The 23,619-nt window shown below is 47.9% G+C and overlaps 1 protein-coding gene across 1 annotated transcript in view; it reads left to right on the forward strand.

Moving 5' to 3' along the window:
- The window catches only part of LOC146822728 (NFX1-type zinc finger-containing protein 1-like), a 1,573,298-nt gene that overhangs the window by 374,728 nt on the left and 1,174,951 nt on the right, over positions 1–23,619 (forward strand). Inside the window, exon 7 of the mRNA XM_085606923.1 lies at positions 20,658–22,475. Coding sequence (XP_085463049.1) covers positions 20,658–22,475 — 1,818 coding nt within the window. The remainder of the gene's footprint in view (positions 1–20,657; positions 22,476–23,619) is intronic.

Consider the following 23,619-nt stretch of genomic DNA (forward strand, 5'->3'; position numbering starts at 1 on the left):
CGATCACGCTGATCATGGCTACGTTAGAAGAAGTGTTAGCCTCGCTAGCCCTGATGCAGGCGGACTTAGCCGCTTCCCGGTCGGAAACGGCCGCCTTGCATACACGTATGGATAGATTCCAACGAAACCCCTTCGATGCCGGGGCCTCGTTTCCCTCACAGTCCCCTCAGGTAGTAGTAGAAATGCCCGCCCAGGTCCCGTTGGCCCCCCCTGAAAGGTTTCATGGAGACGTACATAAGGTCCAGGTGTTCATGACTCAAGTAATGCTACACTTCCACTGTAAACCGAAGCTGTTTCTTACCAATCAGGCCCGGGTGGCCTTCTTGATTTCTTACCTGGCAGGAGACGCGGCTCAATGGGCCGTTCCCATCGTCCGCAGGGACGAAGCCCTCCTATATGATTGGGACGCCTTCCGCAACGCATTCGAAGACACCTTCGATCGCAGAGCCGACACCTTTGCGGCGGATCGCGACCTGCTAACCCTCCGGCAAAAACCAAATGACTTTCTGGGCTATAGGAACAGCTTTCGTCGGTTGGTGGCAGAAACCGACTGGCCGGAAACCAAGCAGTCGGCTATCTTATATCAAGGGCTCACCGATGAGCTGAAAGATGTCATTGCCCAGATCGACCCACAACCCCAGACCTGTGTTGCGATGATGGAACTGGCCTCCAGGTTGGAGCATCGTCTCCGTGAACGAAAAGGGGATCACAGAGGAAGAGAGAAGACGCCCGGCTCCTATGACAACACCCGACCTCCTGACCACACGAGTTCCAAATCGGAACCCATGGAAATAGGGACCGTGAGGGCCTCGTTGACCCTAAGTGAACGCGACCATCGCCGCAAACAGGGACTCTGTCTGTACTGCGGCAAGAAAGGGCACTTCCTCCGTGAATGCCCAGTTAGGCCCAAAACGAACAGACCGCGGTCCGGACAAACCGCCCTCGCCATCGAAAAAAAGGCACCGGGAAACGACAGAGCTTGACGGACCAAGGAGGGAAGCCTTCAAGCCCACACTTCATCCCTTCAATGGAATCCGCCCTAGGCCAAGAGCCGGATCACTTCTTCATCTCGCTAACTGCTGTCATCAACCAACGGAACAGATCCATATGAGCTATGATCGACTCCGGAGCCACGGAGTGTTTTATGGATAAAGATGAAGCCGACCGGCTCGGAATCCCGCTTACACGCAAGGAGCCTCCGGAGCTAGTATACGCGGTGGATGGAAAAGAACTGGAGTCGGGGCCCATAAGGTATGAGACTCCGTCTCTTTGGGTATCCATCGGAAACGACCATGGAGAGTGGCTGCAGTTCAACATCATCCAAGCCCCGCGATGCCGACTCATCCTAGGGTTACCCTGGTTACGGAAACACGAACCAACCATAGAATGGTCCACCAATACCATATCGTTCAACTCTGCTTTCTGTAACCACCACTGTATCCAAACGGCCCACCCACAACTCGCGGGTCCGTCTCTGGCACAACACATCGCCACCGCCACAGAGAAGGATGTTACGCTTCCCACCTGGTACACGTCCTATCAAGATGTGTTCAGCGTCCAAAAGGCAGAAGAACTACCCCCTCACCGAGAGTACGACTGCCGCATTGACCTGGTACCTGGTGCGGTGATCCCGTGTGGACGCATCTACGCCCTCACCGGGCCGGAGACCACCCACCTGCGAGAGTATCTGGACACGTACTTGAAGTTGGGGTACATACGTCCCTCACGGTCCCCGGCCGCGTCGCCCCTCTTCTTCGTACCGAAGACTAGTGGCGAACTGCGCTGTTGTATTGACTACCGCGCCCTCAACGCCTTGACGATAAAAAACAGGTACCCGTTGCCCTTGATCCCGGTCTTGTTGGAACAAGTGCGAGAGGCCCGTTTGTATACCAAGTTGGACCTCCGAGGGGCGTACCACCTGGTCAGAATGAAGGAGGGCGACGAGTGGAAGACCGCATTTAGAACCCGGTTTGGGGTTTATGAATACTTGGTGATGCCCTTTGGTCTTTGTAACGCCCCGGCGGCCTTCCAGTTCTTCCTCAATGAGGTTCTACGAGACTTTCTGGATAGGTTCGTCGTGGTTTACATCGACGACATCCTGATCTTCTCCAACAACCAAGAAGACCATGTCGTCCATGTGAGGCGAGTGTTACAAGCCTTGCGGAACCACAGACTGTACTGCAAACTCACAAAATGTGAGTTCCATGTGACCACCGTGGAGTTCCTCGGAGTCCATCTAACTCCCACCGGACAGGTGATGTCCACCCGAAAGGTCCAGGCGGTACAACAGTGGCCTCCCCCTCGAACCATCAAGGAGATCCAGAGCTTCCTTGGCTTTGCGAACTTTTACCGCCGGTTCATACACCACTTTTCCCAGATGGTGTCACCGCTCACCAGGTTGACACGAAAGAACGTACCGTTCCTCTGGACGAACGAAGCCCAAAGGTCCTTCGACCAACTTAAAGATGCCTTCACGTCCGCTCCCATCCTGCGACACGCCAACCCCGACCTTCCCTTCTCAGTGGAAACCGACGCCTCCGACATTGCCGTAGGGGCGGTTCTTTCTCAACGACATCCAGAGACAGGCATTCTTCACCCAGTGGCCTACATGTCCCGGAAGCTGAGCACCGCCGAACAAAACTACGCGGTTTCCGAAAAAGAACTCCTCGCCATACGGGAAGCGTTCCTAGAATGGCGACACTGGCTACTGGGGGCGCAACACCAAGTCACCGTCTTCACCGACCACAGAAATCTCCAGTTTCTGCGATCAGCGAGACACCTTCCTCCACGGCAGAGACGATGGATGCTCTTTTTTGCCGAATATCATTTCCTCGTGACCTACCTCCCCGGCTCGCAAAACCTGAAGGCGGACGCCTTGTCACGTCAAGAAGTGCATCGGCTCCCGGCGGTGGAACCCAAGCAAGCGATCCTGTCTCCCGGACAAGTCATAGGACTAACGGTAACTGAGTCCTTCCTACACGACGTCAAACGAGGGATCTCCACGTTTACCTGGGTAGCCTGGATGAAGAGACACCAGGACTGGCGCCTACAAGGCGGTATCCCCATGCGAGGTACACAGGTTCTGGTCCCCTCTCTCAAGTTGCGACAGCTCGTTTTTCGTTGGTGTCACGAGCTTCCTAGTGCCGGGCACATGGGAGGAACAAAGACCCTCGAGAAAGTTCTTCGACACTTCTGGTGGCCCTCAGTCAGGCCGGACATTTTGCGCTGGGTCAGCCATTGCACCGTGTGCTCCCAGATGAAGGCCGATCATCGCAAACAGCAGGGTCTCTTGCGTCCGCTACCAACCCCCTGTAACCCCTGGGAGAGGATTTCGGTGGATTTCATCGTGGGTTTACCTAAAGACCAGAACTGCACCGCCATCGTGGTAGTGGTCGACTACCTGACCAAGATGGGTCACTTCCTGGCCTGTGAACAACTCCCAACCGCTGGAGCCCTTGCAAAACTTCTGTTGACCAATGTCGTCCGGCTGCACGGCCTGCCGCTTGGTATCGTGTCGGACAGGGGATCTCAGTTCACAGCACGGTTTTGGAAGGTATGGTGTGCCGAACTGGGAATCCAATCCACCTTATCCACCAGCTTCCATCCCCAAACCGATGGACAGACCGAGAGGCTCAACCAGACACTTAAGCAGTATCTCCGGTGTTATGTGGACCAGGCATCCAACGCTTGGGTAGACTGGTTGTGGGTCGCGGAGGTGGCTTATAACGATTCCATGCATACCTCTACACAACACACCCCGTTTTTTCTTTCTGCGGGGTTCCATCCTAGGTTCACACCCTTCGTGCTCCCACACACCAATCTCAGCGTCCCTGACGTACAAGACAGGCTATCCACTATACGTGCAACTCTCACCCAGGCCCGCAAAACACTTCTGGTAGCCAAGGCCAGATACAAACATCAGGCAGATAAACATCGTAGACCCAACCCAGTGTACCACAAGGGAGAGAGAGTATGGCTGTCCACGAAACCCATCCGCTTCAGACACCCTAGCGTCTTTAACCCTAAATTCATAGGACCTTACCCAGTTGTCAGGCACGTGAACCCTGTGGCCGTCCAACTAAAGCTCCCGGCGCGTTTGCGCATCCACCCGGTGTTCCACGTCTCCTTGCTCAAACCCTCCCTTGGCCCCAGCAGGAGGCGCCCGGCCCCTGTGTGGGTCCGCCACGAGCGGGAGTACGTGGTTCAAAGGGTGTTGGACTCCAAGAAGGTGCGAGGAAAACTCTGGTATCTCCTGGCCTGGAAGGGGTATGGGCCGGAAGAAAATTCCTGGGAGCCCGCGACGGCGCTCCACGCAGACCGTCTGGTGGCGGCCTTCCATCGCCGGTGTCCGGACAAACCTGGCCCCCCACTCGTCGCACCCCTTGAGGGGTGAGAGGGGATGTGCTGTCACGATCCGGCTGGATATCTGCACGAGTGGCGATCCCGCCAGAAACCTGGAAGAACTACAAGTCCCAGGCACCCCGGCAGTCCACGAGTCACGTTGTGGGTGTGCCCCGAGAGTATAAATACACGTCCTCTCCTTCACGTCCTGGTCGATTATTCCCGGACGTATCCTGAAGAGCTACGACAGGAAGAGTTCACGGCGAACCCGTACTGTCACCCGTCTACAGAGATACGACCTCTCGACCCCTGTTGAATCTCCGCCTTTCCCGGCGACCGCCAACGTCCCTCGGAACTGGCCGGGGAAAGGTTTCCTGTTCCTGGCTCCCGTCTCCCCTGAGAGACCGGAGTGGAGGCACCTCCCTACGGTGCCCTTCGTCACCAGTGGAGTACCGGAACGGGTACTTCCGCCTTGGCTCTCCACGCCTCTCGGCTCCTCCGAGAGAAGAGGCGTAGCGCCGAGAGACCACCACGCCCAAGGATTTCCGGCGAAGCAGCCAAAGAGGTAATTCTTGTTCGCAGACCTGCCCAAGGATTTCCGGGCATTCACGGTCGGTAGGTGTTGCGCTCCTCGGCTCAAGGATTCGGAGCTTGGCAGTAGTAGCGCCTTCACCTACCTTCACATCTCACCGCGCCAATTGGGCGTCGTTCAGTGAGCTGGAAGAAAGGCTCTTGGGAACTACCAGAGGCCTCTTGGTCCAGCTCACCTCACTCACAGAGCACTCATCCCCCTGGGGTTTGTCCCCGCTAAGCGGAACTTCCCGGACTCCAGTATTGGAGATACTTAGCCTACGCAAACACCCAGTCACTTCACCGCCCCGCACCTCAGTAGGTGGGAGGAGACAGCAGGTAAGCGACTCACACAGTAGGGGGAAACACGGTAGGGGGAGTTCGAGTCAGTCGACTATCACTTATTGTGTGTTTGTTTCCTTTTAGGTTCCCGTCCCCACCGTTCCTGTCTCACTTCCCTCACTCACCTGCCTCCTCCGTCCGCGTGTGTAACACGTCCTCCGGACGAGGGGCAGATGGGAGGTGGAACCCATATAGCATCAGCGTCATTCCGAGGAGAGGAAACCCGCGGGTACGCGACACCCTGTTGGCGGTGCACACCTACTGTCATGGCGTCTACCAACAGCGTCACTCTTGGCTGCGCCTGACTTCGCTCAAGCCAGAGGCTCAGCACAGAGTAGCCAATCTGCCCTTCTCGGGGGAAACCCTGTTTGGTAAACATGCGGACGATGAGATGGCCCGCATGAAGACGGAGGCGGAGACCTTGACGGCTGTCGGGTTGGAGAAGACCGAGAAGAAGAAGCGCCCGTTCCAGAGACGGTTCGGGTCTGCGGGCAGAGGGCGTGGGCAGGGTTCGGGACAGCAGCAGCACCAACAGCAGCAGTTCCGGAAACCCTTCCAGAAACGCCAGAAGGGTAGAGGAGGCCAGCAGGCTACTACTACTACCAAGGGCCCGGCCGGGTCTCGACCCTGAGCGACTACTTCCCCTGCAACCGTTACCCACTCCAGTGGGGGGAAGCATTCAATTTTTTCCGGCAGAGTGGAGAAAAATTACTCATGACAAGTGGGTGCTGAATATTGTTTGCAATGGATACAGTCTTCGGTTTATCAGCCCGCCTCCAGCGATTCCGCCGGTAAGCTCACAGTTCCAGCTGCGAAAACTCCAGGCGGAGGCAGACATCTTGTTGAGGAAAAAGGCGGTAGAAGAGGTACCTCTGTCTCAAAGGGGAAGAGGTCTGTACTCTCGGTTCTTCCTAGTTCTAAAGAAGGACAAGAACGAGTTCAGGCCCATTCTGGATTTGCGGCAGGCAAACAAATGGATTCGCAGAGAGAAGTTTTGCATGCTATCGTTGCATCAGATTTACCCTCAGCTGCAATGGGGAGACTGGCTCTGTGCCATAGATCTACAGGATGCGTACTTCCATGTGCCCATTGCACGGCAGCACCGGAAGTTCCTGCGATTCCAGGTCGGCGCCAATCACTATCAATACACAGTACTGCCATTCGGGCTAAAATCTGCGCCCAGGACCTTCTCGAAGTGCATGGCGGTGGTGGCAGCACACCTGCGGAGGAACAAGGTGTTTGTCTACCCATACCTGGACGATTGGTTGATCAAGGCCTCATCCTTCTCGGCATCGCAAGAACACTTCCGGAGGACGTGCGTTCTCTTGAACAAGCTGGGGTTACACGTCATCATGTCCAAATCGGTCCCGACTCCGGTCCAGTGCATACAGTACTTGGGAGCCTCCATCGATACGCGGTCAGCAAGCGTGTCTCCTTCGGAGGAGAGACGGTTATCACTCCTTCGGAAGGATCAGGACCTCAGGACTGCTCCATCGACAACGGTGAGGAAGGTGTCTTCAATCCTGGGATCGATGGCCTCCTGTATCTTCCTCACTCCTCACGCACGGCTGCGTATGAGACCACTGCAGGAGTGCTTGGAGGATCAGTGGGATCAGAGGATAGGGTCTTGGGACGACAAGATACAGCTGTCTCTGCATGCTCTTCAGTCTCTGAAATGGTGGTGTTCGGCAGAAAATCTCCTCCAGGGGGTTCCCTTCCACAAGGAGATTCCCACGACGACTATCGTGACGGATTCGTCTCTCCAAGGCTGGGGAGCGCACTCCGGAGACTTGAAGACACAAGGAAAGTGGTCCCCGTTGAAGTCCACGTACCACATCAATTTCCTGGAACTCGGAGCCGTTTTCTTGGCATTGAAGGCCTTCCACCCGTCCTTCCAGACCAACTCGCTGCTGATACAGACGGACAATACAACTACGATGTATTACCTCAACAAGCAGGGGGGGTCGAGATCACGCACTCTGTCGCAGGAGGCGCAGGCGATCTGGCACTGGCTTCTGGCCCGGGAACTGACAATTACGGCCACGCATCTGCCAGGGGTGCAGAATGTTCAGGCGGACGCACTGAGCAGACTGTTTCAGGAAAACCACGAATGGGTCATAAACGACGAAGTACTAGGAGAAGTCTTCGCAAGGTGGGGGACTCTAGACGTAGATCTGTTCGCCACCACCGAAAACAGCAAATGCCGAGACTTCGCATCCAGGTACTACCAGCGGGGGACGCTGGGGAATGCGCTATGAATCGAATGGTCGAACATCTTTCTGTACGCTTTTCAACCCATTCCCTTGATTCCGGCGGTGCTCATCAAACTGTCCCAGTCAGGGGCGCGGATGATCCTCATTGCTCCGGAATGGCCCAGACAGTGGTGGTTCACGGACCTACTTCACCGGTCTCTCCTTCCTCACATACGGCTGCCGTGCAGGCCGGACCTTCTCACGAAGTTCGGGGGGCAGATGGTGCACCCCAACCTCTCGTCTTTGAGTTTGGCGGCATGGCTCCTGAGATAGTGCAATATGGCCATCTGAATCTACCAGAAGATTGTATGGACATACTGAAGGTGTCTAAACGACCTTCCACTAGGACTTCCTATGCCTACAAGTGGAAGAGATTCTGTATCTGGTGCAAGTCCAAGAACTTTGACCCTACGACATGTAAGGAAGATGTCATCCTTCCTTATCTTTTACATTTGGCGCAGTCCGGCCTTAATTTCCATTCCATTAAGGTTCATCTGGCTGCTTTGACTGCTTACAGGAAATGCCCTTCACAGACTTCCTTCTTTCAGATCCCTGTGGTCAAGGATTTTTGGAAGGCTTGAAGAAAGTGTTTCCTCCTGTCAGACTTCCCTCGCCTTCCTGGGAATTGAATGTGGTGCTGTCCAGACTGATGAAGGAGCCTTTTGAACCCATTCACAAGGCTTCGTTGCAGCACCTGTCCTGGAAGGCGGCGTTCCTAGTGGCCATTACATCGGCCCGCAGGGTGAGTGAACTTCAGGCATTATGTTGTCAAGAACCTTATACTGTATTTCATGCTGCTAAGGTTGTTATGCGTACTCACCCTAAATTTCTTCCTAAGGTTATATCTGATTTTCATGTCAACCAGACCATAACTTTACCTACGTTCTTTCAGAATCCTTCTTCGCCAGCGGAAAGGTCTCTCCATTCCCTGGATGTTCGGAGGGTGTTGAAGTTTTATCTTGATAAGACCAAGGATATTCGTAGGTCAGACCAATAGTTTATTAATTATGGATCAGTCAGGACCGGTCTCGCGACCTCTAAGCAATCCATCTCGCGGTGGATTGTGTCCTGCATACAATTGTGTTATCGAAAGGCTAATAAGACCTTAGGGGGTAAACCTAAGGCTCATTCCACCAGGGGCAAAGCTGCCACGTCTGCTTTGCTACGTAATGTTCCGATTGCAGAAATCTGCAAGGCGGCCACTTGGAGGTCGGTCCATACCTTTGCCAAGCATTATTGTCTGGACTCGGATGCCAGGGCAGATGCTCAGGTTGGGCAGGCCTCGCTGCGGAATTTGTTCTCACAGTAGTGGTTTTGTGGTGTACTCTTCTCCACCGCCGTTTTGGTGTGGGGATGGGCTTGCCATTCTATTCACTAGATTATGACTATACACAGAGATCCCCTTCTACAGAAGGAGTAGTTTCTTTTCTGTAACTCCAGTTCTGTAGTAGGGGTATCTCTGTGATAGTCATAAGCGCCCGCCCTCCTCCCCGGTGGAGAGATGATTATTCATGTAAGGAATGCTACAGGTCTGGCGTGCTACGCCTTCAAAAAGAACTGAAAGTAAAAGGGACCTGATGTGCATTCTGGGATACTGGAAAATTTCTGGAAAGTTTTCTTAATGGCACAGTATCCTGTTCTGAGCCACATAATGGCAGCCTATGGGGCTTGTCTGTCCATTCCTTCCTTTCTATCATTCCAGTGGCTTTTGCTGGTAGAGGCAGGTTTTTTCCTTTGTAGAAAAAGCTGGACAGGCAGTGCTGTTTGTGGATGTTGGTGGAATTTTTTCTAGTTGAAGTACTGGACAGTGTAGCCTGTGGGTATAGGCTGCATTATCTGTCTTTAAATTAAATTCTCTCTTAAGGGTGGATGCAGGTCTGCATGATTTGACACCTTAAGAGATTATTTTTATTGCTCCGGGGTCCCCGCACATGGGCGGGACTATTGACTAGATTATGACTTTCGCAGAGATACCCCTACTACAGAACTGGAGTTACAGAAAAGAAACTACTCCTTCTTGGCGTGTAGAGCTGCAGAGTTGTACACGCCCACCCGCCTCCTCGGAACCTGTATTTGTTCCAGTATTATCTTAATTAGATACATTCACATGGACATCTCTTACTTCTTACTGACTCCATCATTTCTCATTATGGCGAAAAACAATCTGAGGATGGAGTCGATGCCCATGCGCACTATCGTCCAAGGGAGGAGTCACCTATCTTGTGACTACAAAAGACTCTTCAAAGACAATAACAACGTGCAAGCATCCGAGCCCAACACCACATGGCGATCTATGCATAGTGTACAACTCTGTAGCTCTACATGCCAAGAACAGATGCATACTGGTAAGTAGCATTTTCTCTATTTGCCAATGAATATTGCGCCAGACACCACAACGTGTTTCGACTACTTGTCTTCTTCATGGTAGTACAGTCTGTTTACAGTCAGTGTTGATTACTGCATTTACTTTTCTACAGATTACAGGCATTCTGGGAGATGTAGTCCATTTGTTCCAAATGGGATTTATTCCCACAACCTCTCACATTGTTATTTAAAATAAGGGGTTATAATTTCCAATCTTGTGTGTGTGTGTGTGTGTGTGTGTATATATATTATCTACTGGCGGTCGCCAGTAGATAGTTATAGTTAGGACCATGTTTCCATAGGAAATCCGCAACATTCTATTTGGAATAACTTTGGCGCCGATTGACGAATCCTCGCGAAATTTTCAAAATAGGTGGGGCGCTCCGCTCCTTCCCTGAAAGTCTCGGGGGGGATTCGTCAAGCGGAGGCTGAGAAAAAGGGGGGGTCCCAAAATGCGTTTTCCCCATGCATTTTTCCATAGGGACCTTTAGTCCAAGCTACAGCCCGAACGGCTGAACAGAATTACTTGAACTTTGGCAGAGAGGTAGTCCTCAGGTCAGGGATGTGCCTTTTGCAGGTCTGGTGTAAATCTGTTCAGTATTTCCTGAGAAAATAGCATTTAAAAGCATATATATATCTATAGGCGCGCACCGTGCGTGCACGGTGCGAGCACCCTGTCGTGCGCGAGCGCGCTTCTGATTGGTTGTTAGATCTTAGTAAACATTCAAATCGGTCGAAACCAGGAAGTGTCGGCCGCCATTTTGTCTCTCGCAGTCTGAGGGGGTGAAAAACAAAGCTGGAGAACATGAAAAGGGGGCAGGGTGGACAGTTCCTGACCCCCTAGCCTTTGTCAGGAGGTCCCAGAAGGACCCCCAAGGGTTAAAATTTGTTTTATTTTTTTTACGAAAAATTGCAGAGTGCGCGCAGTGTACGCGCACGGTAGAAACGGAAAAATTCCGCGAACTGCGTGCCCACAGCGCACGGTGAGCGCACGGTGAAAAACCTTTTAAAAAAAAAAATAATAAATACATAACTTAGCATTTAAAAAACCGTACAAATTCACTGAAAAAACCATAGGTTTCACACACGTTATAGTTAGGAATTAGCATTTAAAAAACCTTGCAAATTCACTTAGAAAACCATAGGTTTCACACATGTTATAGTTAGCTGGACATTTCACTCGTGAAAAACCATTGAAATTCCCCCGTTATAGTTAGTGCAGGCAACTATAACTCACGCGACCGCAATCCTCTGCTGATGACGTCAGATACTACATCACTGATGACATATGTGTCTTTCTGAAAAAAAAATATTTGTACTATATGTATAGCTAAAAATTAATGGAAGAAGACATGGGTAAATAAGTGTCTAAATACAGTGATGTAATATCTGACGTCATCAGCAGAGGATTGCGGTCGCGTGAGTTATAGTTGCCTGCACTAACTATAACGGGGGAATTTCAATGGTTTTTCACGAGTGAAATGTCCAGCTAACTATAACATGTGTGAAACCTATGGTTTTTTAAGTAAATTTGCAAGGTTTTTTAAATGCTAATTCCTAACTATAACGTGTGTGAAACCTATGGTTTTTTCAGTGAATATATATATATCTCAAAATGTTTGCAGTAGGTTTTAAATTATTTATAAAATGTTAGTCAGTGAAAGTTTTTATTTTTACTTTACACCTGTGCTGCCAAATTAAGAATAAATACTGTTAACCTAAATTTAGCGTTCGAGGCATATGAGCTGTAGATCATATACTTGTGCATAGATCGCCATCTGGTGTTGGGCTCGGATGTTTGCACTTTGTTTTTGTCTTGGAAGAGGACTTTTGTAGTCACGATGTAGGTGACTCCTTAAGACGATAGTGTGCATGGGCATCAACTCCATCTTCAGATTGTTTATTTCCGCCATAGGGTTCTGATGTGTACTGCGACGTTCCGGTTGGGGATCAATTTTCGAGCCTTTTCGACGAGCAATCCTTACCGCTCGACGGTATTGTTTTCGATCGCGTTTTCCCTTTCGACGCGCATCCTAAAAATCGAAGTACTTCGATCAACGCTTCGACGCGGGCCGTGAGGCGTACCCTCGCCGACCACGCAAGCAGTCCATGGAACGGACTCCATTATTTAAAAAATGCCCCGGGTGTGGTGCTAAGTTCCCACACACAGACTTCTCTCCGGAGCACAAAGAAACTAGCTGTGAGGCCTGTCAATCATTTAGATCGAAGAAAACAATTTGTGACAGTTGAGCTTGATAGCACGAGATGAGACGCGGCACTAGTCCGGTTCGTAGAGGAATCGGAATTCCAACACAGCGCCGAAGAAGAAGAAGGACATATTTCTGTGTCTGACGCCGACAACTCTGACATGGAAGAGGACTCCAACATTTCTCCGGCTCAGCGAACCGTGAGTAACGAGCCCCAACTGCCCACAAAAACATCAAAGACTCCGGTTACACCTTCGCCCTCGGGTTCAGGCCGACACTGTGATACTGTTTCAGACGCCCCGCCTTCGAGCCCGGCTATGAAACATAAAGACAAGCCTTCGGGATCGAGCCAACAAACCCACATGTTCGGCACCGAAACACAGGGCCAAGTCTGACGCTCTGCTGTCGGGACCGAAGACATCTTCTGCACCGAAAGACTCACAAAAACCAAAGACTTCGGAGTCGATACCACCCAGACCGAAAGCTTCAGAATCGAAACCAATTAAAGACAGAATTTCGGGAACCGAAACCAAAAGAAAAACCTTTGAATCCGAAACAGGGAAAAACTAAGCCTTTGGAGTCGAAACAGCCGGCACCGAAGGACACCGACCCTAAAAAACACGGAACCCCTCGCAAACAGACTCCATCTAAAGAACTTCTTCCACAAGAGTCTTTGGATCCGAAGAAAAAACAGTTGCATATTGACCCAGACACTGGGAAATTTCGAGCAACACTTCCAAAAACACGGAAGCTGGACCTCCCTGAAGACTACCACATGCCTTTAAAGAAAAAAGACATGGGTACTAACCCCTCACCCCCTTACACACCTCCCTCTCCTCCACCTTTTAACCCACATCTAATAATTTCACCAGCAAATTCACCACCACCAAATTTTTCACCTGGGCAACAGGATGATGATGATAATGATGAAGATGGGGATGGAGATGCACACTGGGATGGGGAAGGGGATGGAGATGATGATCAGGACAACATTCCACAGGGCCCAGACCCCTGGGATGATTTTTATAAGGACCCGGATCATAGGAATGACCCTGACCTATATCCCTCCAGACCATCACCACCCGATGACAATATTGGTTTCCACAGCTCATTAATAGAGCTGCTCAATACCATGTTGTGGAATTACACACTGACCCCTTGGAAGAGGATTATTTTAGTGGAATCTTTCGCTCCATCACAAAAAACCACAAACACAGTACCCATGCTTAAGGGTATGATAAACCATGCCAATGAGGTATTCAAAGACCCTCTTAGAGCTAGAATACTCACACCAAAGGTTGACAAAAAATATAAAGCTGCTCCTACAGACCCAATGTACATCAGGGGTCAGGTACGTTTAGATTCGCTTGTTGTTTAAAATGCACGAAAAAGGGCAAATTATCAGACAACAGGTGACACCCCTTTACCTGACAAAGAATCAAAACTTATAGATGCATCAGGCAAAAGAATTGCATCTCAAGTGGCCAATCATTTGGGCATTGTCAGTGCACAAGCTCTCCTGGCACGGTATGATAGAGCTCACTACGACGAGCTAGAAAAACTGATACAACACTTACCAGACCAAAACAAGGCTAAAGCTCACAACCTCATTCAAGAGGGTAAACTTATAACAAACACTTCCAGCAAATGTGCCCTTGATGCAGCTGATACAGCCTCGTGTGCAATTAACACCACCATTTTGCTATGACGACACGCTTGGCTCCGAATCTGAGGCTTCAAACAAGAAGTGTCCTAAATGAGACCCATCTTGGACCTCAGACCATTAAACCTCTACATACAATCCGACCATTTCCATATGGTCACTCTTCAGCAGGTCCTCCCGTTACTCAAACAAGGCGACTTCCTTGCCACATTAGATCTCAAGAATGCCTACTTCCACATTCCCATTCACCCTGATCACAGGAAATACCTTTGGTTTGTGGTAGACGGCCAGCATTACCGATTCAAGGTCCTCCCGTTCGGAGTCACCACAGCACCCAGGGTCTTCACAAAATGTCTGGCAGTGGTAGCAGCCCACTTAAGAAGACAACAGATTCACGTCTTTCCATATTTAGACGACTGTCTCATAAAAGCCAAGTCACATATCCAGTGTATAAATCACACACACACCACAATACAACTACTGCACGACTTTGGGTTTACCATAAACCTCGCAAAGTCTCACCTCCAACCATCCCACATCCAACAATATGCCACAATGGACACCTCAGAAAGCCTTGCATATCCCAGTCCAGCCAGGATAGCAAGCATGCAAGCTCTTATAGCAAGATTCCAACTGCAACACTCACTCCCAGCTCGAGTGTTCATGCAAGTAATAGGGATGATGGCCTCTTGCATATTCATAGTACCTCATGCAAGACTCCAAATGCGCCCTTTACAGTCAGTGGAACCAAGCTCAAGGTCAGCTGACAGATCTGGTGTTGGTGGACGGCCGCACACATCGCTCTCTGCAGTGGTGGAACACCCAAAACCTTTCCTGAGGGAGACCGTTCATAGAGCCGGTTCCACAGACTGTGCTAACAGCAGACGCATCGCTGGGGAGCTCATCTACTTCATCGCACCATACAAGGCACATGGACACCGCAGCAAAGGCTACTCCACATCAACCACTTGGAGTTGCTAGCAATCTTTCTGGCACTGAAATCATCCAAGAAACACATAATAGGCAAAGCTGTCTTAGTCCGCACGGACAATATGACAGCAATGTACTATTTACAAAAACAAGGGGGAACGCACTCTCTCCAGCTCTCTCAATTAGCACAGAGCATATGGAGATGGGCCTTTCCTCAGAACATTTTCCTATCAGCTCAACATCTCCCAGGAACTCAAAATCACATGGAAGATCTGTCAAGTCGACAGATACAACAGATTCACAAGTGGTAACTTCACCCACTGGTTCTCCAACCATTCTTCCAAATGTGGGGGCAGCCAGAGGTAGATCTCTTCGCCACACATTACAACACAAAATGCCCAAGCTTCGCACCCAGATATCCACACCCATTGTCCAAAGGCAATGCGATATGGATGAATTGGTCAGACAGACTTACGTACGCTTTTCCACCTCTCCCACTCATTCCATTAGTGGTGCGCAAGCTGCAACAACAGTCGCTCACACTGATCCTAGTTGCTCCAACGTGGGCCAGACAACCCTGGTACACAACATTGCTGGAACTATCAGTAGTCCTGCACCAAAAACTAGGCTTCTCCCCACAACTCTTAACACAGAACCATGGAGAGATCAGACACCCAGATCCAGCACAGCTCAACCTAGCGATCTGGCTCCTGAAGTCCTAGAGTTTGGTTATCTCAATCTTCCCCCTGATTGCATGAACGTTATCAAGGAGGCTAGGAGCCCCACCACTAGAGCCTGCTATGCAGCCAAGTGGAAAAGATTTGTTTTATACTGTAACAATAACAACATCAACCCTCTAGATGCCTCCACTTAGCATATCATATGTTATCTACTGCATCTTCAGAGATGTAATCTAGCATACACATCAATTAGGTTACATCTTGCTGCCATTGCAGCTTAATTAAAAAATAGACAGCACCTGTCACTGTTCAGGGTGCCCGCCATTAAGGCATTTATGGAAAGCCTCAAAAGAATAATTCCTCCAAGGGTACCTCCTTCCCCAGTGTGGAATCTAAACATCGTCCTCACAAGATTAATGGGTCCTCCATTCAAACCTCTGCATAAATGCGAACTACAATTCCTCACATGGAAAATCGCTTTCCTTGTGGCTAATACATCTCTTAGAAGAGTCAGTGAGCTACAGGTACTAACTATTCAAGAACCATTTTTACAACTCCATCATAACAAAGTGGTTCTCAGAACAAATCCCAAATTCCTTTCTAAAGTTCTCTCCTTTCCATTGGAACCAGTCTGTTGAGTTGCCAGTGTTCTCCTCGCAACCACAAACAGTAGCAGAAAGAGCTTTTCATACACTTGACATAAAGAGAACACTCCTTTACTATATAGACAGAACAAAACCTTTTCGTAAAACAAAACAACTTTTTGTATCCTTCTCACCGCCACATAAAGGCAATCCCATATCAAAATCTGGAATTGCAAGGTGGATTGTCAAATGTATGCAAATTTGCTATCACAAAGCAAAACGTACTCTATCTATTCCCCCTAAAGCCCACTGTACACGAAAGATGGGGCTTTAATGGCATTTTTAGGGAACATTCCCCTAGATGACATCTGCAAAGCAGCCACATGGTCTACACCGCACACATTCACAAAACACTATTGTGTAGATGTGCAGACAAAACAACAAGGTAGTGTGGGCCAAGCTGTACTCAAAAAACTATTTCAAACTGCTGCAACTGATACTGGTGGTCGCCTCTAAGGAGGAGTACTGCTATGCAATCCACGCACAGTGTGTGATCTACAGCTCATATGCCTCGAACGGAAAATGCTACTTACCAGTATGCATCTGTTCTTGGCATGTAGAGCTGTAGATCCACACACGCCCACCCACCTCCCCAGCTCCCTTTATCTGTTGCAGTATTGTCTTATTTAGATACAACATACATGGACTTCTATTTCGTACAAATCTCCATCATTTCTCTTCTTGGCGAAAATCTGACGATGGAGTCGATGCCTATGCTCACTATTGTCCAAAGGAGGAGACACCGATCCCGTGACTTCCAAAGACTTTCCAGGACAACAACAAAGTGCAAACATCCGGGCCCAACACCAGATGGCGATCTATGCACAGTGTGTGGATTTACAGCTCTACATGCCAAGAACAGATGCATACTGGTAAGTAGCATTTTCCTTTGGCCCCACAATCGATTCTTCATTCGAAAAAATTAACCCCTTCAGCGCTGGGCGAATTCCGCCGCGGTGCTGAAGGGTTCGAGCGCGGGCGGGGCCATGACGGAATGGTTCCGTCATGAGCACAGCTCAACCGTGGCTCATGACGGAACCGTTCCGTCATGAGCATCGAAGGGGTTAAGAAAGACACCGAGACTGCCAAAGCTATGGGGGCATTACAACTACCCTCTAACAGAGGTTCTTTTCGTCGCTCCTTTTATAGGGGTGGCTCAAAGATGGCTGCATCAGAAAACACTGCCTCGTCTTATAAAAACCCAAATCAATCCTCCTCATCCAGAGGATATTTTCGGGTAGGATACAGAGGGAATAACAATAGAGAAAGAGGCAGAGGAAACTCCACCTGAACTTCCCAAACCACCAAACAGTGACTTCCCTCCACTACCCTGATCATTCCACTCCTGTCGGGGGACGCTTAACACAGTTCCTGCCTGTCTGGAATTCAATCACAATAGACAAGTGGGTAAGTTAAATTATCCAGTATGGTTACTGCCTGGAACTCACCTCTACCCCCCAAACATTCCTCCCAGACAACGTTCAATGTCCACAGAACATCTAACACTTCTCAAAGAAGAAGTTTTCTCTCTCTATTACAAAAACATGCAATAGAATCAGTCCCCCTACCTCACCAAGGCACAGGGTTTACTATATTTCCTAATCCCAAAAAGGATGGCTCTCTCAGGCCCATATTGGACCTCAGACCACTAAACCTCTACATTCATTCAGACTACTTCCACCTGGTCACTCTTCAACAGGTGCTTCCACTACTTCAACAGGGCGACTTTCTCTCCACTCTGGATTTAAAGGACGCCTACTTTCATATTCTCATTTACCCCGCTCACAGGAAATATCTCAGGGGTTTGTGGTAGATAGTCAACACTACCAGTTCAAGGTCCTCCCATTCGGGTGACTACAGCACCCAGAGTCTTCACCAAGTGTCTCGCAGTAGCTGCAGCCCACTTAAGAAGACAGCACATTCACTTTGTCCCTTATCTAGACGACTGGCTTATAAAAGCCAAGTCACACAGCAGAAGTGTGTACCACACACACACAAAACAATCCAACTGCTTCACCACTTGGGATTCACAATAAACCTCACCAATTCCCATCTCCAACCGTCCAACATACAACAATATCTAGACAACAGGATGTGGGAGCACATCGCTGACCTCTCAGGCAAGGTTTGACCCTGGCATTCTGGGTAATGCAGTCTTTTGTAAATCGCCCTGAAATTTTCGAGTGTTTCGCCAAGGTTGGCGCAGATAGTGCTGATCTCTAGACACGTGTTTCTGGTTTATTAACCGTCATCAGTAGAGAATACAGTCTTATATTTTGGGTTTTGCTGAGTAGGCTGCCAAACATTATATCCGGTCCGGTACCTCTCACTTTCTCCAGCTTTCACACCTAGCTCAAAGCATATGGAGATGGGACATTCCTCCTAAAATATATTTCCTTGCAGAACACCTTCCAGGAGTACACAATCAAATTGTGGATCTACTCAGTCGCCAACAACAGCAGATACACGAATGGGAACTTTACCCTCAAGTTCTACTTCCATTCTTTCAAATGTGGGGCCACCCATAAATAGACCTGTTCGCCACACACCAAAACGCATAATGCCCAAGCTTCACATCCAAGTATCCACACCCATTGTCCAAAGGCAATGCGCTATGGATGAACTGGTCAGGCAAATTTGCTTACTCTTTTCCGCCTCTCACACTCATTCCACTAGTGGTTCGGAAACTCAAACAACATTCCCTCGCAATTATCCTGGTTGCCCCAACATGAGCCCGACAACCATGGTTCACAACCCTCTTGGAACTATCAGTAGTTCCTCATCAAAAGCTACTCCATTGACCCATGCCTCTAACTCAGAACCATGGAGAGATAAGGCATCCAGATCTCAATCAACTCAACCTTGCGATCTGGCACCTGAAGTCCTAGAGTTTGGCTACCTTAATTTACTGCCAGACTGCATGAACATCATTAAGTAGGCAGACGTCCTACCCCTAGAGCTTGCTATGCCGCAAAGTGGAAAAAATTTGTAATTTACTGTACAAATAACAAAATCAACCCACTAAATGCTTCCATTCAAGACATCTGTTACCTTTTCCATCTACAACAATGTAACCTAGCGTATACATCCAGTAGACTACATCTTGCGGCAATAGCAGCCTATCTCCAAAACAGACAACATTCGTCTTTGTTTAGGGTATCAGCTATCAAGGCATTTATGGAAGGACTTAAAAGAATAATCCCACCTAGAGTTCCACCCTCTCCAGTATGGAACCTAAATGTGGTACTTACCAGACTTATGGGTCCCCCATTTGAACCTATGCATAAATGCGAATTGCAATTTCTATCATGGAAAGTAGCTTTCCTGGTTGCGATCACCTCTCTCAGAAGAGTCAGTGAACTCCAGGCATTAACCATACAAGAACCATTTCATCAAATCCATCATAACAAAGTGGTTCTTAGGACTAATCCAAAATTTCTACCTAAAGTCGTCTCTGCTTTCCACCTTAACCAGTCTGTAGAGCTCCCAGTGTTTTTCCCTCTACCAGACTCAGTAGCATAACGGGCTCTTCACACACTAGATGTAAAAAGAGCAATACTTTACTACATTGAAAGAACAAAATCCTTTTGAAAAACTTAACAACTTTTTGTGGCTTTCTCCCGACCTCAAAAAGGCAATCCTATCTCAAAAACAGGGATTGCAAGGTGGATTGTTAAATGTATCCAAATATGCTATACGAAAGCCAAACACACTTTAACCATTCCCCCTAGGGCTCACTCCACACGAAAACTAGGGGCATCTATGGCATTCTTAGGGAACTTTCGGCTAGATGACATTTGCAAAGCAGCAACTTGCTCTACACCTCACACGTTCACAAAACACTATTGTGTAGATGTGCAAGCAAAACAACAAGCTAGTGTGTGCCAGGCTGTATTAGGAACACTTTTTCAAACCACTGCAACAGATACCGGTAGCCACCGCTAAGGAGGTAACTGCGTATAGTCAATGCACAAGTATACGATCTACAGCTCACATGCCTCGAACGGAAAATGCTACTTACCAGTATGCATCTGTTCTTGGCATGTAAAGCTGTAGATTCGTATACGCCCACCCACATCCCCGGATACCTCTATCTGTTCCAGTATTATCTTACTTAGATACATTACACATGGACATCCTTTTCTATTTCTTACTAACTCCATCACGACCCTACATGGCAAAACAATCTGAAGATGGAGTCGATGCCCATGCGCACTATCGTCCTAAGGAGGAGTCACCTACCTCGTGACTACAAAAGACTTCTTCCAATACAAAAACAAAGTGCAAACATCCGAGCCCAACACCAGATGGCGATCTATGCACAAGTATACGAATCTACAGCTCTATATGCCAAGAGCAGATGCATACTGTTAAGAAGCATTTTCCTTTTTGCGTCATTGTGTGCAATGATAAATTTAGTCTAAAATGTTATGGAAAAGCAATGTTATTGTAAAAGTTATTTTTGTAAAGTACTTCTTGAAAAGTTGTTTTTGAAAACATATAAATTCTCCAAACCTCCTCCATGGTCTCCTCGCGAATGATATTTTTTGCATATCAGGAGTGATTCGATGTGCCTGCAACTGCCTGAATTATAATTTAAGTTAACAAAAATCTGATTTTTTTTGTTTATTTAATTAATGTAAATTTTAATTTGTCATTTGCAGGCGAAGGACAGCGAAACATTTCCCAAGAACATCAACCAAGAATGGGTATATTTCAGAGCAGAACTAGAAGTGTACAAAACCGTTCGGAACTTTCACTTCACTCTGGAAGCCTTGTGAGAAGCAGCATGCTGGGCAGCCAAGAAATGACCAAAGCACAATACCCTAGAAACTATGAAGCTAGAGATGGAAGAAGGGGATTTCAGGATGAACGTAAATTGGGTAATAGATCGCTCACAGAAATCTCCATGTTGGAACCCTCAGAGATTGTGATGAAGCTTGCTGCTCCCAGAAGCGGGCTACGGGAATTCCTTAATCAAAGTGATATCCACAGTCAACTTATAGAACTTGTCCTTGAGGTCCTGCATAAAGCAATTGGATGCAAAAGCAGTCGACAGAATTTGCTCCACCTTCTGTCAAATGTTCAAGACTCTGCATTTCTGAAGCAGGTTCTTCCTTTTTACCTCTTGGGTATGGAGCAGGATAGTAAAGAGCAAATGCAGGAAAAGCTGCCTTTCATTAGCTATACACTCACATTACTCCTTGAATTAATTAGCGTTTTTCCATCTAGTTGTGCCATGGAGGTCTCCCTAGTTGATACTTTACTACAGACTGCTGTTGCCAAGTTGCTGTCTAATGGGGTTACTATTCCTGAAACAACCACAAAGAATATGACCACTCTGCATACATTCTTACAGCATCTCCAAGAGAAGAAGCGTGAAGGCACTCTGAGGTCAGACAGCTATACTTATCTCATGGAGAACCACGAGGGCTCAGATGCGAGTGATTTTCAAAATATATCCATCTTTCCAACATATGATGATATTTACTTGGAGCAAAATCCAGTAATGCGCCCCAACATTCTCAATGGATCGTATCCTGATGCAAATACTTATCTAAACACTCACTTTTACCTCTTAAGGGAGGATTTTATTCGCCCACTAAGAGATGGCATCTCTCAGCTTCTAAGCCTACAAGGGAAGGAAATGATGAAGGCAAAATTTAATGATATTAGAGTTTATTTCAGCATTCAAATCATCATGCCGATCTGCACGCGGACTGGTATTGTTCATCAAGTCAAATTCAGTGTAGAAAACCTCAAGCAGGTCCGTTGGGAGAGCTCAAAGCGCCTTTTATTTGGTGCTCTTGTATGTCTCTCCAAAGACAAATTTAAGACAATGCTGTTTGCTACTGTGGCAGACCGAAATGAGAAGGAACTTCCAAAGGGCATCATAACCTTGAATTTTACTGAAGAAAGCCGGCTAAGTCTTGCTGAAATGAAACCAGACGACAGCTTCTTGATGGTGGAAACAAATGCCTATTTTGAAGCCTATCGCCATATTTTAGAAGGACTGAAAGAAATGGCCAGCAGCGAAATCCCCCTACTAAAGTACATTGTTCACTGTGAACCCAATGTATCTGCCCCAGCATACTTAGAAAACGACAGCAAGGCATACAGCTTGAAGGAGCTGGTACTGGATCAGTCTCTTGCACTTAGGGAGGTTCATGACAGTAGCGATGATATGAGTGATACAGAGAGTGGCAGCAGAAATGGAAATCTGGACAACTTAAAGGATGAAGAGGAGGTAGAACTCTCAGACCTCTTGGAAAGGCATCTGGGTGACTTGTGCCCCAAACAACGTGCTCCACTAATACCTGTATCTAATAGCAGTCTAATCCAGCCAGTTACAGGATTCGATGTGCTTAATTTTAAGAGTTGGCCTTCTAAAGAGCAACTAAAACTTGACTGTTCCCAGCTAAAAGCCTTGCAGGCGGCATTGACTAAGGAACTTGCCATTATACAGGGTCCTCCGGGAACAGGTAAAGTGAATTTTCCTTCTACTCACAATCACTCATGGTGCATTACATTTTCGGATTTGCCTTTCGTTCATATGGCAGCAATCAAATAGGCTGACTGTTCTCTCTGGCGGTGTGAAATCAGTTTGTTTTACTGCATTAATCAGATTGCAACAAGTTCAGTAGATGCACAGTGTGAACAAATGGGCGAACCTGTATTCTGTTCCATTCCCACCATGGAAACAGATTAATCTTATCCTTGGCACGAGTAAAATTCCAGTGTCTTACCTGGGTGGAAAAGAGAAAGAGAAATGTTGTGAATACCCATAAATAAGTACATTTCCAGCTGTTTTCAGAAACTGGCTGCACAAATACGCTCAAGTGTTTTAAAAGTATGCATGCATAAACACACACACACAGACCTACTCATTCACCTGTTGTGGCTATGTGACAGTTTCTCACGTTTCAGCATAGTCTAATGCATCTTTCATGCAATAGAAATTGCTTCTTTTTCCTTTGACCTCAGTGCATAGTTTTGCCACGTGCAGCAATGCACAAGAAAATGTTCCTGTTGTGAAGCATCCATTTCAGTTATTCAAAGGAACAGTGTTTTTTAGATTCCACTCTCAAGTGCAGATGCAATGCAATCCTATTCTCATCATAAGTTAGATCTCCTTGCTTTCAGGCTACAGTGAGAAGCTTGGCAGTGTTACTTTATCTTGCCATTCATATCATGACAATTCATGGGAAGGATTCTTAAAGCTATCACTGAGTCTGTGTCTAATGTGCCCTGTCTACTGGCATAGCCTTAACCACGTCCTTATCTGTAAAAAATGAAAACATGATTGCCTTTGAGGTTTCCCAATCTCTAGTGTGGGTCAGAATATCAATGAAAAAAATATTGTCTGACTTTAATAGTGTGGCCTCGTTATGTTTATAAAAATATCACTCCATATGTAGTAGAATTTATATTACTAACTTTGAGATGGGGCAATTTATGTAAATGATATCTAGGACACTATTTTTTGTGAGACGATAATCAGGCCACTATCTTCTGGTACCCCAATCACAATTTGCTAGACGCTGTTTATGGATATCAGAAAGGAAGATGTTGCTATAGTACATGCTAAATCAACTGTACAGGCAGCATACCTAGAGGCATTCACAG

The sequence above is a fragment of the Triturus cristatus genome, chromosome 5_2 (genome assembly GCF_964204655.1).
Source record: "Triturus cristatus chromosome 5_2, aTriCri1.1, whole genome shotgun sequence".
Classification (NCBI taxonomy): Eukaryota; Metazoa; Chordata; class Amphibia; order Caudata; family Salamandridae; genus Triturus; species Triturus cristatus.